We start from the raw sequence: 19,569 nt of genomic DNA on the forward strand, positions 1-19,569 counted from the left end.
AACTTTTTCAACCTTGGCATCGGCGGTCACAGGATCTATTTTGGAGAAACAAAATTTAACAAACTTCATTTTGTATCGGGGGTCAAGGACAATGGCAATCGATAAGATCATACTATACGACCTCCAATATTTTTTAAACTTTCTTAGCATTAATGTAGCCATCTCATTCATAGTTAAGTCACTACCATTTTCTGCTTCCTTTAACAACATTTGAATTTTCCACACATTCGGCAAATATAAATTTGCGGTTGGATATTTGCTACCGAAAAATTGTGCAGTAATCTCATAAAATGGCTTAAAAAATTTAGCAATAACCTCAACCTTTTTCCATTCCTCCTCAAAAAAGACTATATTTAAAATCAACATCAAGAAACTTATATTGAACATAAGCTTGTTGGTAGAGGAGAGCGCTATCAAGCATCTGGTAAGTGGAATTCCAACGAGTAGTTACATCTTGGCGAAGCTTCTTTGAACACAACAACCCATGATTCTTAATGTATTCCACAAACTTTAATATTCATCCTTCAGAATGTTTAATATGCTTAACACCTTCTCTCACTTTTTCCATAGCTTCATCAGTTTTCTCCAAACCCGTCTTCACTATTAAATTCAAGATATAGTTCCACAACGAATATGAAAGAACTTTTTATCATAAACTAGTGAATGCATTAAAGATAAATGACTCTTTAAATGATCTACCATACCTTTATTGCAACTAGCATTATCCAAAGTAAGAGTTAAAATTTTCTTTTCAATGCCTCACTCCTTAATGAACTCGATTAGTAAAGGACCCAAAATTGCGCCAGAATGTGGAGGCGAAACATGACGAAAAATTAACACTCTTTTTTAAAGATTTCAATTCAAATCAACATAATGAGCGGTTAAACACATATAGCCATTTGATGCCATAGAGGTCCACATGTCTGAAGTCAGACAGACTCTACTAGGAATCATTGCAAGCTCACACTTTAAAAGTTCTTTTTCCCTATCATACAATATCAAAATATCAGCCTTTGCGGTATTTCTCAAAATGGTTTTGACAGTTGGATTTAAGTAAAAATGAATCTTTCTATTTTCTTGATATTCAACAAAGCTAAAGGGGTAATTATGCTTTAGAATAGCAACAGACATCTTCTTGCGATAAATTACTTGATTAATAGATGCACAAACCTGATTTTATCCATTATCCAAGTGCCTATCCATATGACGTTTCATATTTGTAGTGCTAAAAATCTGCTACAAATATTTCCTTACAAACTTGACACTGTGCTTTCGACCTTTTATTGTCACTAACATGAGACAATCTCATAAAAGTATTCCAAACAATTGAAGTGTTTCTTTTAGCTCGTTTTCTTGGGATAAATGAACTAACTTCATAAGATTCCTCATTATCCTCCATCGAAATCTCTATTAAAAAAATAAATTTTAAAAAAGGATATAAATTAGGGGTTTCATAGAAGTTTCAAATTAGGATCCATCTACTACGTTTTCTTCTTTTAGAATTAGCAATAAGAGCAAACTAAAATTTAAGAAATAGTAAGGAAAAAAATAATACCTTCAATGAATGAATACTTGAATAAAGCGCTGAACTTGTAGATGTTCTTCTTCAAAAGAATCACTAAATCACATCACTATTCATTAAATCTGCAACCCATATCAACTAAAGCAGCTCGAGAAATCTTATTTTGTCATCGACTCATCCCTATTTGGAAGTAGGGTTTTGTGAGATCGTTGTTTTTTGAGAACCAGGAGTCAATTTGGAGGCATCCCTATGAGGAAGCAAAGAGAAGAGATCGTTGTATTGTGAAAAACTGGGAGTCAATTTGGAAGAAATGGTCGCAAGTTGTTGCAACTAGGTCTCTATATGGGTACCCATATTTTACCTATTTTGTCCATTAACTTTATGTGCTTTTAAAAAAATTTAAGTCCATATTTACCCACCTGAAATATGAGTGATCCAACTTATTATATATGGGCTAAATTGTCTGATTTTTTTGAATATGGTCAAAAATTGCCAGCTCTAGATATCATGAGCTCACGTGATATGCACCAATTTTAAGAAACTCCCTAATTAAAGGTTTTCGTACTTACTTTAAAAATCTATAGATTGATGTCTCAAACCTATAATTTTAGATATGTTTTTAGTTCATAACCTTAGAAATAAATTTATGTCTACAGATTGTGAAAGTTCTCTCATATGATCTTTACATATTGATTTTGAAATATTTGATCACATACTTTTCTCTTCTCTCCATTTTAATACTTATGTATATTCAGGTGCTTATTTCCAGACTCATGGCTAGGCACATTTTAACACTTCCAGTTACCAGTTGGTGAATCATTCCCATTCGAGGACTTTATGGAGTAAATTAGTGGTTAGGATATATTTTGGACTATTATTTTGTTTTATGAGTAGTTGGGGCCTATGTTCCGGTAAATTATTTCTTCAATCAGTAAAGGCTTTTATTAGTTGTTACATTTCTCCATGGAATTTTAATTGTCTTATTCTATTATAAAATTTATGTATTATCGTCTAGTTCGGCATGTTTATGCTTCCAATTTTGTATAAAAATTGCCTATAAATTTATTAGCAATATACTAGTACCAAGGTCTTATTATCTATCACTAGTGGTCCTAAGTATCGGTCACACCTAGGGTGTAGACTCGGGTCAAGACAAGAAAAGATTGCAGAGTAAGGGTCAACAAGTTAGCTTGGACCCATTCTTAATCAAACGCGTAAAACACATCTTCCCCTGGGCCTCCGGCATGAGATATTCTGAGTTGATTCATATCTTAGGTTCCATGAATTCATTTCAGCCTTTTCTTCACTCAGTGCTTGAGGAGTGTTACCTATGACTCATCTACAATTTTCCATAATTTGAATCTAGTATTTATACTGACTGTGTAATTTGTCCCATGTCGTGGCTTCAAACTCTGTTAAGCTTTACTTCAGTTTGAATAAAGTGATAGATCTCTCGACACTTAGTCCCTTAGTTAAAGCCTAAACAACCCATTCGTCTAACACTATCAAAAACTACATCTGTTTCTTTTGGAGCTCATATTAAACTCTTAAAGCAGTTTAGTGTCCCCTTCATCTATCTTAAAGATATCCCCATCTTCAGGGCTATACTTTCATGGTTCCAGTATAAGCCCTAAGAAAGCTATCTACCAATATGTTAAAGGAATAAATATAATTTCAAATAGAAGAGAGTACAAAAGTTTCTCCCAATAAGGTTTACCAAACTTCTTGATCATCATCGAATTATCCTTCTTCATCGTTAGATCATTCCGATTCATGATTATTGTAAAGAAAAATAGGTGCTCTTGAGGATCAAAAGTCCTATCATACTTAGCAATGTTCGACATCTTAAACTTTTAGAATAAGTCGGGTCACCACACTAGCCTGGTAAGGCACCTTATCATAGCTCTTAGAGTCTGACCCTTTGACTACGAGAGGGACTCTAAAAATATATCTCATGAAATAATTAAGCTTTAAGCCCTGTGTCTTCATCTCCATTCTTAGAAACTCTATCAGAGATGTCAGCGAAAGGGCTTAGGGTTGGGGCCTATCCCCTGATTTTCCAATTTTGTACCCTTTAAATCTGTCTTTGAGCTCTTTATCATTATCCTTATCATTTTATTTGGAGGAGTTCCAATTTTCTTGAACAGGACCACAGTGAAACTCATTCGTTTGACTGCCTTTAGCTTTTACCCTCGCTATTAGCTACTTCTGACTTTTAGAAAAGCTTTTAAGGATTTTATGGAGACTTTCTAAGTCACCCGGCCTTCCTTATGTCTCTTTTTATTCTTCTAAAAGGTTATGGTCTCTTTTTTGAGTTTTCACATTTGCCAAGTCCATGTTAAATAACGGATGCTTGTCACAACGGTGAGTTGTTTGACACGTTGCAATCGATCAAGCCTAGAGGTTGAGTCCTTGTTGCCTTCTCACTCATAAGCATATCTTTAGTCCATGCTTTGTTGTTGTATATGAGCTTACAAATCAAGCAAGCTAACAAAAACAAATAGGATTAAAACCCATAGTTGCTCTGACCTCATAGTGGGCACCAAACTATTTACCATGGATTTGATATATTTAATTTGTAAGTGAGTCAATAACACGTGTTATGATTCAACCTTATTTTAGATTTAATTTATTAGCAGTTACGTTCTTGATGATGAAAGGGAATGATTAATAGCATACAAAAAGAGTAAATAAGTAAGGCAAACAAATTTAAGCGAGTCGAGGCTATTCACGAGTATGTTCGAGAGGTAATATGAACTATCCTAGAGGTCTATTGCACTAACAACAATTACGCAAATATTCAAGAGTAAAAAAAAAGCTTGAGGGGCAAGTAATAACTATTGTGTTGATTGTGAGAGTGAGAGAGTATATCCCTTGACGGGTGAGTAATAACAGCTAATTATAGTTTACAATCTTATGCAAGCACACTTGTCATTCATAAGGTGTCTGATTGTAGCCTATTATTATATAGTACTAGAATGTAATGACCCATGTAAGCATGGATCTAATGTTGGAGGATTTTTGTGAGTTAAATGTGCGCAGAGACATATATGATTGGCAATAGTTTTTATAGTAGTGACTACATTATTTACATTAGATCTTTACATTCTATACTATTTACATAGTGTTGCATTGTCTTTGTTGTAGTGTTGAGACAACGCCTATCAAAAGTACCTGTAGACCTCTTAGTCTTTTTTTATGATAATGTGTTTTAAGTTTTTGTTTGCTAGTTTTCGGGTGATAGTTGCGGTGATGCTAATTGCATGTGTTGTCTTTGTTAGTGAAAAACATGATGAACAACTTTGCTTGAAGCTTATCCTGGTTTTTCAAATAACCTTTTCAGTTAGGTGGTGAATGTCTTCCCCAATAGTCTTATGTTGCACAAGGTGAGGGGAACCAATTTTTTTCTGCAAGTTCCAAAGTCTTTATGTATTAGAAACAAGATCTAAGAATTCGCATCGACAACGAGTATATGGAGTATTTTACCTTGACATATGGTATCTCATAGAATTCTGCCAAGATGAGAGATAATAGTTCTCCAATTTGGTCTGAAGTTATTATTATTGATGAGCCACCATCATCCTGAATGTTAACCTCAAATTGACATTTGTTATGGCAATAGAAATTAAATTATGTTTTATATTTTAATAATGTATAATGTAACTTAGGTGATAAGATAAAATATTGAGGATTAAATTACCTGTAAAAGTTATGATACATTGAACATCAATAAAATAAATAGAAAGTCACTTGGTTTTTAAGTCGATTAAGGTAATAATCCAACCTTTAGAGCACCATCCAAACATTCTTATTTACATCAAAGAAACTCTAGCTAAAACTAACCAATAGAACATTCACTAAATTTGGCACACTAAAATAAAAATTACTTATAGGCCTAGTGATGAAGGCTTGTAAAACTATGAATCGCTAAAAGTTAGGGGAAGCTTGTAAGATCATAATTGATAATATCTCCATGTTAGTACATGGCAATTCAACACAAGCTCAATCAACTTTGAAGTGAATTTCAACTAATTATTGGACTCCTCAGGCAGCATAAAAGTCAATCACAATACACTGTCAATTCTTCAAGATTCAAAGCTTCTCTAAGTAAGTATTGATCTATATTACACCGATCCAAGTATGAAGTTGAAAATTCTTGAAAAGTAACATAAGAAGTATATCTCTATTAGAACTTCAAATCATGTAGAAAATTAATTACTTACAAGGGCATGAAAAGTTCCAATTAAACAACAAAAGACTCCTACTAAATTTACGTTATGAACAAATCTCCTTGCCAATTTCAGAATATGTAGGAATGATCATTTGCTCCGAATATTTGACTTAAAAAAAGTAACTTAAGGATATTATAAGTGGACTAATTAATATGAATTCATATTATAATCGACTAAAGAGCAATAAACTTTTCACTAAAATATTCTTTGATCACAACATTTAAAATCATAACCTCGAGCTAAAAACAAAGCAATCATAATCATCGAAAAACATGATCTGCTTCCTATATCTTAATAAATAAGAATATTATTCAAGTTGCATACACCACAAAGAGAGTAAATAATAACAAGGAAAAAAGTTTTCAGCCAAGTCAAATTTCATTGTTTATATGTTAATAAGAAGCGCATTATAGAACCAAAATAAGTGGCAACTTATATCATGAAATATTTTGTTACCTCTTTTTGATAGTGAAGTAAATTTTCTCATTAGATTGAATTTTTCCATTGGATAATCATATAAATGATCCTCAATGAGAAATCACCAATCCATTTTCAGAAGCTATTAGTATTCAGAAAGTTCTAATGTTGCAGCTATTTATTGCATGTTTAAGGATAACTATTGTTTTATTAGCTTTTGAGAGTACATAAATTACATTAATCTAAGTGTAGGAGAAGTCATGTTTCTTGTGACAAAATAATTAACAATTTGAAATGATTATCTCTATTATTCAGGAAATAATGGTCAAACAATACACAATTTATTTAGCAGTTGGAGCCTAGAAGAGCTGAAATATTATGTTGTAGCTAAGATTGATACTCTAATAGCATACCCTTTTATCAATTCGAGGCTTCACTATTCTAAATTTGTTCTTGAAAAACATAGATTAACAGAGAAAATTGAAGACTTCATCAAATCGAAAATCCAAAATATGTAAAAACAAAATAAAAAATTGAAGCTGTAACGATTCGTAAGCTAAATCCATTGCAAGTGAAGAACAAAATCAATGAACTCATAAATTTGATGTACTCAGAGTAATATAAATCTTTTTCTTCTTTCTCTTTTCTTTACAATAATGAAATTTAACTTTTCTTAGTTGAGAATAAGTTAAAAATTTGATCTTTATTTGACTTTTTAAGGTGAAGACGGGAAAATTTTCTTTCATTTATAACATAAAAAATTCTGAAGCATCTTTGAAGTACTAAAGCAAAGATCGAAAATATAAAAAATGATCAAACCAATTAAAGCCGCATAGATTCAGTTTTTGGGAAAGAATTCAAAGCAAAGTTAAAATTTAAAAAGATAAATCAAAAATATGAAAAAAATTGATGCAAGATTACATACACCAACCTTTCCCCTAATTTAGATGTAAGAACAAAGAAAAAGATGAAAGAAAAAAGAAAAATATTTGTGAGCCAAAATCAGCTTGGAAGTAGAACAAGAGAACAAATACAAAATGAATTAGTGTGTTTAGTTCATATGTTATGTTATGTTATTATTTAGAAGAAATGAACTGGAAATAAAAAAAAGAAAAGAGAAGAAACGAGAGGAAAGAAATGCAAAAGAGGATAAAGGTGAAGCGTTTTTCTTGTGACACATAAAGGCAACTCGAGTAAATTGATGACACGTGTATATCATCTACGAAAAGACAAAAATATCCTTAGAGTTTAAGCAGATGTTGAAATCTAGCCTTTTCTAATATAGTTGTAAAAAGTAGCCACTAAAGTTGTTCGAGAATTGCTAAAAGATACTTAAACTTTGCGGGCGATTTATTACCCTGCAAAAGTGATATAGACCGTTGTAAATAGATCATTTTGAACTATTTTGTCATCAACCTTGAAATCATTTTAGATGCATAAGGGTCAATTTTTTATTTAATTAATCAACTAAATTAAATCATAGATCTAGGGCGAATTTAACCCAATCTGACCTTTCACCTACCCACCCATATCCGATATTCCCTCCTCTTCTTTTCTTTCTTTCTAATTCTCACTTTACTCTCCTTTTTTTTCATCGACTAAGGCCTCATTTGTTTGCACTTAATGGAGATCTGAATCTTAATGGTTCGGACTTCAATCCATTAAGTGCATTTTTTTTTATAAACTACCTCTTAATGTATCTGAAAGCCTCTGAATCAAATATGAAAAAGAGTCTGAATGATGTTAGACACTTTTTAAAACATAATTTATTCTCTCAAAACTCTCTTTAAATATTTTAATTATCACTCAAATAATATTCAGACTCTTTTTAAAACATAATTTATTCTCTCAAAACTCTATTTAAATATTTTAATTATTACTCAAATAATAATTTTGATGTTTAAGTTTTATCTAATATTTTTTTCATATAATATAATATTTTATTATTTTTAAAATTTGAATTACATATTTATTACGAATAAATATATTACATACATTTGAATGTTAAAAAACAAACATTCTTAATCATTCAGTATTCAGATCTAGAAACATAATCTTAATCATTCAGATATTCATTCAGATTCAGACGTCTTAATCTTTGAAAAAAACAAATGCACCCTAAGCTTGGTTGGTGAATTAACAATGTAGTGTACATAATTTAGGAACTTAATCGGTGGATTTTTTGAAGAATTGAAAAACATATTTGGAAAGTGCTTACCTCTTTGGGCCAATTCAATTGAGAATAACTTGTGAAGATAGTAGCTTTTTTTTTTCAAAGCTCCAAGCCTGTTTTAATGGAGATTTTAAAAAATTAATTTTATTAAAAAGAAGGGAAGATATGTGTTTAAAATAATTGATCAAAAAATTTATGCGTGACATTTTTTAAATGGTGCTTGCAATAAATTTTCAACCTCACATGCATCCTTTGCATAAATGTGAATTTAGCTAAAAATCAATTAAAACAATTTATTTATAACGGTTTGTAGTACTTTGCTGAGGTAATAGATCGCCTATAAAGTACAAATCTCAAAAAACTTCAATGATGATTTTATAATAACGTGCAAATTGCTTTGAAACTCACGTAAACCCACATTGCTTATCTACCCAAAAATCAAATACCGATTCCCGTAACTCTTTTATCCGAATCCGAGGTACCATTACCAAATAATAGGGAAATAGTAAAATAAATCGGAAACTCCACAACGGGATTCAGGAGACAGAGAGAGACAGAGAGAGAAAGAGAGAGCTCCACTTCGAGAAATTCCTCTTTTGGCACATTCCCCTTCATTCTCATTAACCGGAGGGCAAGACAATCTTGTCTGATCTGGCACGCACAAACACACACAAAAATCTGCTTTCTATCAAACCCTAATTCTCTATTGCGATCTTCATATCTATTAGACCTCTGTGTGTTACAGTGAAGAAGAATTTTGGGATTAATCGATGATCGAAGTCTCTGTGACTTCTCGAATTGAAGTCACTGGTTTTGGAAGACAATGAGCTCTGGTGAATAATCTGTTGCTATTATTATTATTGCTACAAACGCCATGTGGTTCTCCTTTTGGAGATCCAGAGACCGATTCTCCTTGGATGAATTCAGGTAAGTTTCTCGCTTTACTGGAAATAAATGTGGAATACTAGTGGCTATATATACTTGGAAGGTTCTGGAATCATAACGATTCGATCAAATATAAAAACATTGTTTTTACAGTAAGTGTATAGCTGTTGTTAATTACAGAAGAAGGTAATACTAATGGATTATTTTTATGAACAAAAGTCAAACTGGTTTTAGACTATGGAGCTAAAGTCAACCTTCTTTTCTTCAAGTCATAAGCGGGTTTGGACACCCCATTATCCACATTATATAGCTAGAATATTTACAGATCACTGATGAGTGGACACTGCTCTTTATATTCCCCTAGTATGAAGAGCATTATTATATGTGCCGGACATAAAATGCTTAAAAATGTAAGTTGAACTTGTAGATCTTTTGGTTGTACAACCTTCACCTTGATCTGATACTACTAAGTCAAGGATTTCTTGGAAATTTATTCATTTTACTACAGATAAGCAATACAATAGAGGTTCTTTGCTTGTGTCTTCTACGATTGCCCCCGTTTTGACTATCCTGAAACATATATAGATGCATTTGTTGAATTCAGAAGAGGATAATAAGTTGTCCACAATGTACTTAACAACCATAAATGATGAACTGACCACAATATGGCGTTCTGCTTATTTTTGCCCTTGCTCTTTTTTTTTTTTGGCTGCATTTTACCTTTTCTTATAGGTACTTCCCCCCCCCTCTTTAATTGTGGGAGTAAAAAAGATGTACATAGTTTGGGGGATGAATGTAACGATCCACAAACAAGGTGTCCATGACCGGGATACACAATGATTCTCCTATTACATAATCCCATCACAATCTATGTATGCCACATATCTCAACACTTAACACTTCTATGTAGTAATATTAATATAAAGGGATCCTAAATCAATATGCATGTCCTGATACAACAATAACACACCTAGTGTATTTCCACAAAGTGGGGTCTGGGGAGGGTAAAGTGTACGCAGTCCGTACCATTATTTCAGATGAAGTAGAGAGGCTGTTTTCGATAGACCCTCGGCTATGCCCTCAGATGAACTAGAGAGATGGTTTTCAATAGACCCCCGGCTCAGAACATATAACAGTATAACAAAAAAAAAAAGCAAATAACAAAATGGGATAATACACCGCTATTTAATAAAAGAAACAAGACACCCATAGGGTAATACTATAAACTACTACAACAACAACAACACAAGAGTGGGGTCTGGGGAGGGTAAGGTGTACGCAGTTCATACTGCTACCTCCGAGGTAGTAGAGAGACTATTTTCGATAGATCCCCGACTCAAAGTAGAGAACAGTAAATAAAGGGATGGAAAGCATAATAGAAAATCAGGAATAAGAAATAATAAAATAGACATCAGAGAAATATGAAATATGAGAAATAAGGGCGACACAGAATAAGAAAATAGGTACTAAGACATAAGACCTAGTGCACCCACCTAGTAATAACCTACACTCCCATAACAAGGACCCTATGAACACGGACCTAGGCTTACTAACCCGGCTACACAAGACTCTCTAGATTGCAAGCTACAACCCACACACCCGCATTAGCCTTCTATCCTTATCCGCGACCTCCATATCTTCCTATCTAGGGTCATGTCCTCAGTCAGCTGGAGCTGCCCCATGTCATGTCTAATCACCTCCCTCCAGTATTTCTTTGGCCTACCTCTACCCCTCCTAAAGCCATCCAAAGCAAGCCTCTCACACCTCCGGACTGGGGCATCCGCACTCCTCATCACATGGCCAAACCATCCAGTCTTCCATCCCGCAACTTGTCTTCCACTGAAGCCACTCCCACCTTCTCCCGAATAGTCTCATTTCTTACTCTGTCACCTCTAGTAAGCCCACACATCCAACGCAACATTCTCATTTCTGCCACCTTCAATTTTTGTATGTGCGAGTGCTTGACTGGCCAACCCTCCGCACCATACAACATGGCCGGACGGACTGCCACTCTATAGAATTTGCCTTTAAGCTTAAGGGGCACCTTCTTATCACACAACACTCCCGAGGCTAGCCTTCACTTCATCCAACCTGCTCCAATACATTTAGAGACATCTTCATCAATCTCACCATTCCCCTGTATCGTAGACCCGGTAATACTATAAACTATTTATTCGTAATCATAGACATCAACAAAACACTACGAACAAAAAACTACTTAGGCATAGATACAAATAAAACACTCTTCCCTACTATTTCAGATGTACTCCTACCCACTAACTCTCTACCCTAATCCGCATCCTCCACACCTTCCTATGTATTAAAACTCATTTTAATTTGAGTAATTTTTTCACCAATAAATATAATTCAACTTGGTCACTAATAATTTTGTTGTCTTCTTACATAATGTGTATATTTGTTGCCCTTGAAATTCATAGAGACATGTCCTGATAGGGACCAAAAACAAACCACAACAACATACCCAGTGTAAGCCTACAAATGGGATTTGGGGAGGATGGTGCAGTGTTGTGAAAAGCGCGGAAGCGCTCGCTTAAAGCTTGAAGTAAAGCGAAGCGACAGTGGGTCACTTTTTACACTTGAAGCGTTGGGGCGAGAAAAATGCTCTTGCTTTATGTCCAGAAGCGAGAAGTGCTGAAGCAAAAAAAGCGCAGAGAAGCTCGCTTAAGTGGATATTTAAGGGTTTATTGCTTTATTTAATTTATTTTTGTTAAAACCCTAAAGTGACTATACGACTGCATTGCTGTTGCTGTGACTTTTCTGGACTGCTGAAGGTATGCGACTTCTTCTTTTCTATTTCTCTTCTTCTTCTCGTATTAGGGTTTTCTATTTTTTTTTTTCTCCTTTATTACTCTTTTTCATCTCTGTTTTTTTTCTCTTCTTCTCTGTTTTCCAGTTCTGTTTTACTTTTTTTTGCTATAGGCAATCTGACTTCCAACTTTGTTTTTTCTTTGTTTTTTTTCTTCATTTTTTTCTTCTTCTCTATTTGTGTTGGTTGATTACGACGTAAGACTGAGTTTTAGTATTTTAGTAGTTTGCTTGAGTGCTTGTTATGACTATCTATTCTCTTTTTAATCTGAGTATTGAATGATTATGTTATTTATTGAGCTCTTGGTTATTTATTTATGCATGTTTAATATTTTTAAATTTTGTACTAAATAACGCTTTAATGGAAAAAAGTGTGCGCTTCGCTTCACGCTTCTTTCTTTTGTGAAGTGAGCCCTCGTCGCTTTTTTTTCGCCTCTCGCTTTTCAAAACACTGGGGTGGTGGGTACATAGACTTACCCTATCTTGTGAAAGTAGAAAGACTGTTTCCGATAGACCCTTGGCTCTAAGTATAGCATAATAAAATCAAGTATCGAAAGGAAAATATAGTAGTGAAGCAGTCGTGCTGAACATAATGGAGAAGAGAAATAGTAGCAACAACATAAAATATGGTTATGGAAACAATGGAAACAACTGGTAATCATAAAATTGAAGAACAAGATAGTGTGTGTGTTACTATCATTATTGCTAAGAGAGAGAATGGATCATGCTCGACCACCTTCTAACCTTCTACACGTTCTTTGTATCGAACTCCGAGTGTGAGCCTCTATTTCATCCACCCCACACAAATACGATGTGAAATATCATCATCAATCTCCCATTTCCTTGATTATTGACCGATTATTGACCCAAGATACTTGAAACTTCCTTTTGATATTAAACCCAAAATATGACCACCAAAAATGAGATAAGGTGAACGAGACATAATGAAGTACATGACATGGCATAAGCCTCTTCAGCATTTTGAGACCACCAAAAATGAGATAAGGTGAACGAGACATAATGAAGTACATGACATGGCATAAGCCTCTTCAGCATTTTGACAATATACAATCTCTTTGGGACGCGAGATGTCTAAATGAGAGAATGTAATAAATGCTAATACTACCACTAAACATAAGTGGGGCTCACCGGAGAAAGGTGGTGCTCAAACTGCGTCATCCAGCTGTACCGTTTGATCTATAAAGGAATCAACAAAGAAGATGGAGTGAGTACATACGTACCCACAAGTCTCATGATCATTCGAATTTTCTCATAAAGGTGGGGCAAGTATTTTTTGTAAGAAAACATGCATTTAATATAAAGATCATTCTTTAGTAAAGCTAGGTTAATAATAATAAAATTCAAAGCATAAACATGTAGTAATCATTTTTAATCCCCTTTTGAAATCCACCTATTGCCCCTAGGCCAAAAATATAATCTTATACCGGGGTGGCTCTACGTATATATTGACATGTCACGAACTTCATCCAACCGTAATGTCGTATGTAGGGGTGTAGATAGGTTGGGTTGGTTTGGTTTTTCATTTACCAAACAAAGTCAATTGTCTCAGTCTTTTACATTTACAAACAAAACAACAAAAATCGGGTTTCTCAATCTTAGTTTTTCTTGATTTTTTTTTTCCTCATTTTTTTTTTATTTTTTTTCCTACCAGGCTCCATAGCACATAGCATGTAACTAATGCTCCAATTGTTTCTTTGGTCCTAATAAGATACAACAATTAAAAGGTTCTTTCCAAGAAAATAAGAAAAAATGTTAGATGAGTCTTGGGATTATGGTAAAATATAGTATCACTAACAAAAAGGATAATGAAATCCCATTATAGAATTACTACTAATAGCATAATGAAAATGAACATAGTCTAAAAATACTAATCATGCTAAGATATGTACTACTAATAATTATTAATTACACGATTAAAGATTAAAGACAAATTAAACTAAGCCGTGCATTTTCTCTGTCTAAGCGAGTACAAAACCAAAAGAAGTTATCCAATGCTATTGCCATTCCCCATTCTGAATTAAATTTCTTTTGTTTAGTATTGATTTGATTTTGATTTGGGCTTTTCATTTGAGTTGTATAAATTTATGTGCTATGAAACTTATTGGACCATTCAAAAGTTTCAGGTTCAAATCGGAAATAATATGTTAAAGCCAAAACCTATTAAAAGTTTAAGAAATACTTATAAATTACTTTGGTACTTCGAAGGTTGGAATGATTTCTATTGGAATATTAAGCTTCTTTGCAGCAGATTCAGCCACAAAATTATGCATTGTACTATCTATAAGGATCAAGACTTGTCACTGGCTGGTTGACCCTTGAAGTTTCATTGTAACACCGACGGAGGTACCCAAAATTGCATGAATAGAAATTTCGAAGAAGTCACCTTTTGATGATTCAAAATCGTCAACATTATTGTCTAGTTGTTCAATATCCTTGAACTACATTAGTGAAAAAATTGTGGATTTATATTTGTCTCGGAGCAAATTTTCATAACAATGGTAACAGAGTCCTATTAAGATTTGGGAGAGGGTGGCCAAGCGGAGATTGGGAGGGTCGTGTCTATTTCGGAGAATCAGTTTGGATTTATGTCTGGTCACTCGACGAAGAGGCAATCCACCTGGTGAGGAGATTGGTGGAGCAGTATAGAGAAAGAAAGAGGGATTTACACATGGTGTTCATCGACCTGGAGAAGGCGTATGACAAAGTCCCTAGGGAGGTTATTTGGAGATGCTTGGAGGTGAGAGGGTCCTGGCGGTGTACATCAGAGCTATTAAGGACATGTACGATGGAGGGAAGACTCGGGCGAGGACGGCAGGAGGAGACTCAAACATTTTCCGGTCGAGACAGGGTTGTATCAGGGATGGACTCTCAGTCCGTTCCTGTTTGCGCTGGTGATGGACGTGTTGACGCGGAGTATTCAAGATGAGATGCCTTGGTGTATGTTATTTGTAGATGATGTAGTGCTGATTGATGAGATGCGGGGGCGTGTGAATGAAAAATTGGAGGTTTGGAGGCAAATCCTTGAATCTAAGGGGTTCAGGTTGAGTAGGTCCAAGATGGAGTATATGGAATGCAAGTATAGTGACTTGAAGCAGGAGGACGAAGTGGTGGTGAGGTTGGATTCCTAGGATGTTTGTAAGAGGGATAGTCTTAAATATCTTGGGTCTATGATTCAGGGGAATGACGAGATTGATGAGGATGTCTCTAAACGTATTGGAGCAGGTTGGATGAAGTGGAGGCTCGCCTTGGGAGTGTTTTGTGATAAGAAAGTGCCCCTAATGCTTAAAGGCAAGTTCTACAAAGTGGTAGTCCGTCCGGCCGGCCATGCTGTATGGTGCAGAGTGTTGGCCAGTCAAGAACTCCCCCACATTTAAAAATTGAAGGTAGCAGAAATGAGAATGCTCCATTGGATGTGTGGATTTACTAGAGGGGATAGAGTTAGGAATGAGATTATCTGGGAGAAGGTGGGAGTGGCTTCGGAGGGAAGACGAGATGCGGGATGGAAGGCTGAGATGGTTTGGGCATGTGATGAGGAGGGGCCGGATGCCCCAATTCATAGATGTGAAAGGCTAGCTTTGGATGGTTTCAGGAGGAGTAGCGGTAGGCCGAAGAAATACGAGAGAAAGGTGATTAAACATGACATGGAGCAGTTACAGCTGACTGAGGACATGACCTTAGATAGGAAGTGTGGAGGTCGCGGATAAGGGTAGAAGGCTAGTGCGTGTGTGGGTTATAACGACATGGTTTGGACATGTGATGAGGAGGGGCACAGATGCCCCAGTTCGTAGGTGTGAGAGGCTAGCTTTGGATGGTTTTAGGAGGAGTAGAGGTAAGCCAAAAAAATACTGGAGAGAGGTGATTAGACATGACATGGAGCAGTTATAGCTGACCGAGGACATGACTCTAGATAGGAAGGTGTGGAGGTCGCGGATAAGGGTAGAAGGCTAGTGCGTGTGTGGGTTGTAACTAGTAGTTAGGGAGCTCTTGTGTAGCCGGGTTAGTAATCCTAGGACTGTGTCTATTGGTAGGAGCCACTAGTGTATGCTACTACTAGGTGGGTGTCCTTTTCTTATTTCTTATTTCCTGTTTCTTATTTTCGTATTGCTCTTATTTCGTATCTCTCTCATTTCTATTTTTATTATTTCTTATTTCTTATTTCGGTTATTTCACCCCTCCTGTTTCATGTATTACTACGACCTTGTTAACTATTCTCTATCTTGAGTCGGGAGTCTATCGGAAACAACCTCTCTACTTCTTCGGAGGTAGCGGTAAGGACTGCGTACATTTTACCCTCCCCAGACCCCACTTGGTGGGAATACACTGTGTTTGTTGTTCTTGTTGGTAACAGAGTCCTATGACCATCTGATTTTTGCATGCAACATCCTTACTTGGATTTCCTGTGGTTGGAATGTTGTCTGGCTGGTCAGTAAAGAGCTTTTGGCGTATTGATTTGCGGTGGAAGGAGAGTTCCTGATGTGTTTTTGGCAAAAGGTGTTTGTAAGTTAAGCTTGTTAATTGTGGTCCAATTTGACCCTCTGGTGCTATAATGTAGGCCTAATTTTTGCTCAAATTCAAGGGCTAAGCTCATGACTCCATACACTTCTCTTGGTTTCTGAATTCTTACATCAGATTTTAATTGCTCTGTAACCCATTTAAGAGCTCACCAATTTTATAGTATCTGGTCAATTTGTGACTTGATGAAAGCTTTGCAAATTCTTGAACAATACTTGTTGCTCGGATACTATAAGATGTTTGTTCAGATTTTGGTCTTTGTATTACCGAATGTTCCTGCAACTCCTTAACAAGTTCATCCTATTTGATCTCGCTTAATCCAAGAGAAGAGGTCAAGTGTCTCCTTCAAGATGCATCATTGTGATAGCTGACTTTATGATCATCCGAACTTTGATACTAACACAAACATTTTTCTGCCTTCAAAATCCCTCCTCTGAGATCACTGCCTTCAAATTGGGAGTCCCATACTTGTATGTAGTCTCCGGGACCACCATGGACTGCCAATATCGTCATCTTCTTGCCAAATGGATTTTCCTCGGGTTGACTGCCTCTACGACAATGCACCTATGCTGGAGTAGGTAAAATATGTACTAATATGGTTTTGGAAAGGATTGGATCTTTCATCTTGTTGGGAGTGTCTAGTCTGTGTTTTCAATAGAACTGTCTGTTTTCTGCTGCCTTTGAATATTGTGTTTATCATTTTGCTCTGGTACCAAAACTAATAGTAACTAGAGGTAGAGAACAAACGTAATAGAACAGTAGAAGATAATTTATTGGCAATAATCTTAAACACAATTACACCAATAAAGTTGTCCATCTGGAGAGGACGACTCCAAAATTAGTAATTTATAACGTGGATTACCTACCCAGACTAGTCCTAATTACATATTTATAGAACACACAATAGGATAAGATCGTACAACTAAAAATTAAGAATAGAATAAACTGTTGGAGCAGTTTCAGGAAGCATTTGTTGTTTGGCAGTTTCGCCAGGTGTGCACTTTAAAAACTGTTGAATTTGTACTTCAAGACTTTTTCAATTCTTTAGCATCTTGTCAATATTTTTTTCTGGAATAAGTTTTGAGAGGTGGGCCTGTATCGTTTGTTGCTTCTTTTATGCACATCTGGATGTAACCATAATACTTTTTCAGTGCTGGTTTTCCTAACATCAATATATTTTCCAATTCAAAAAAAGAAAAAGAAAAAAAGAGATGATCCTATCTCCAATTTGCTTTACCTCTGAAACCCCTCTCTTAAGTCCTAGCTCTAAACAATTCCTACCCTATTCCTACTTTTATCTCTCCTTAATATCATAGTTTATAATCTGTGATGCCTATCTCTCTAACCTTTTGCATGTCGTTTAGTTTCCGCTAGGCATGCAATATTAAGTCTCCTCTTTTTTAAGGTATCCGCTAATTCAATCGAGCCTATATTCCAGCTACCTTTCCAAATCCTACCATCTAGGAATAGTTTCTTTACCCTCATCCCTCTGTGAACGAGGGAACCCTTCCTTATTTTACGCCATATCTCGGTGCTGAAGTGGCGAGACTAACTTCTCTGTTTTTGTTATAGTTGGCGTGACTAGCTTCTCTACTCAGATTTGTCCATTACTTGGGGACCTTTTCCTTTTTGCACCACATCAGGACGCTGATATGGTGTGACTAGCTTCTTTACCTGTACAGAATCCTAGCTCATACTCCTCCACATCCAGGCGGCGATGTGATTGAATCCCTGCCCTATTATTCATTACATCCGGGCGCCATTGTAACGTTTGCTTAGGTGAGCACGCCTGGCGATATCCATATTGTGAGGGTTCATCATAAATTGGCTTATATTAGTCTACCGCAATGGCACAACCCTTCTCTATTGGGACTGCCAATGTGAGCTTGCTCCAATATAATGAAGTTTAGGTAAAACATGTTAATACATGTGGACAAACTGTGCTGCTTAAGTTGCAGTGGAAGGTAGTCTGTAGAGTTTTAGTACATGATGCTCAATTGATTGTCCATCTTACTATAACAGTTCCCGTTCATTGGGAAGTTTAGGTTGCATTCCTGCCTGTTGTGCAGATTTTTGACAGATCAGCTGATGAAAATTCAAGTTGTTAATGAGGTCAACAAGGTAACTACTTTCTGTTCTCCTCCTTACCTCTGCTTTCTGTAACTATTTATTTCATGCTCTCCTGGCATCAGGATGATTATTCTTCATATATTTAAATCTTTTCTTGTGACATGAAGGATTTTGTGATTGAGGCGCTAAGATCAATTGCAGAGTTGATAACATATGGTGATCAGCATGATGCTGCCTATTTTGAGTATGTTTCCATTAACGACTTTCCATTTTGGTGTATTCTATGCCTATTGGGATATCTTTGACATAATGTTTTCCTTACAAGTGTGTCGGCATTTCCACAGGTTTTTCATGGAGAAGCAGGTGATGGGGGAGCTTGTACGTATATTAAGAATTAGTAGAACTGTTATTGTTTCGCTTCAGTTGCTGCAGACAATGAGTATTGTGATCCAGAACTTAAAAAATGAGCATTCTATTTGTAAGTGAACTGTTGAAACGTGTTGTACTGAATCAATATTCTTTTTCTTTATGCATTTGTTAGTCTGACACTTCACCCCAAATTTTGCAGATTACATGTTTAGCAATGAGCACATTAATCACCTTATAACATATTCTTTTGACTTTCGTAATGAAGAGCTGTTGTCTTATTACATATCCTTTCTGAGGTGTGTTTTATGAAACTCAGCTGCTTTAGAGGCATTTCCTTACTTTGAAATCCTTTTTCTTTAGTGAAAATGCTTCTTACTGACACTGGTTTCTCGATGCATGCTTATACAAAGAGCAATAAGTGGAAAGTTGAACAAAAACACCATTTCTCTTCTTGTGAAGACTCATAATGTAAGTTTAATTTGTAAAGTTATTAGCAGCTTCCTAGTAAGTTTTTCTTTTCTGTTTGTTTGAATTATAGGCAT

The 19,569-nt window shown here is 35.4% G+C and overlaps 1 protein-coding gene across 3 annotated transcripts in view; it reads left to right on the plus strand.

Moving 5' to 3' along the window:
* Window positions 1-8,717: 8,717 nt before the first annotated feature.
* Window positions 8,718-19,569, plus strand: part of LOC107855215 (protein TRANSPARENT TESTA 9) — a 45,071-nt gene continuing 34,219 nt past the window's right edge. Inside the window, exons 1-6 of one of the 3 annotated variants that reach the window (XM_047393652.1) lie at window positions 8,718-9,271; window positions 18,658-18,709; window positions 18,826-18,902; window positions 19,003-19,136; window positions 19,227-19,323; window positions 19,438-19,495. In XM_047393652.1, coding sequence (XP_047249608.1) covers window positions 9,219-9,271; window positions 18,658-18,709; window positions 18,826-18,902; window positions 19,003-19,136; window positions 19,227-19,323; window positions 19,438-19,495 — 471 coding nt within the window. In that variant the 5' untranslated portion in view covers window positions 8,718-9,218. Of the gene's footprint in view, window positions 9,272-10,920; window positions 17,167-18,633; window positions 18,710-18,825; window positions 18,903-19,002; window positions 19,137-19,226; window positions 19,324-19,437; window positions 19,496-19,569 lie in introns of those variants that run through there. The other 2 variants (XM_047393651.1, XM_047393650.1) reach the window with 2 other exon arrangements.

The sequence above is a fragment of the Capsicum annuum genome, chromosome 7, assembly GCF_002878395.1.
Source record: "Capsicum annuum cultivar UCD-10X-F1 chromosome 7, UCD10Xv1.1, whole genome shotgun sequence".
Lineage (NCBI taxonomy): Eukaryota > Viridiplantae > Streptophyta > Magnoliopsida > Solanales > Solanaceae > Capsicum > Capsicum annuum.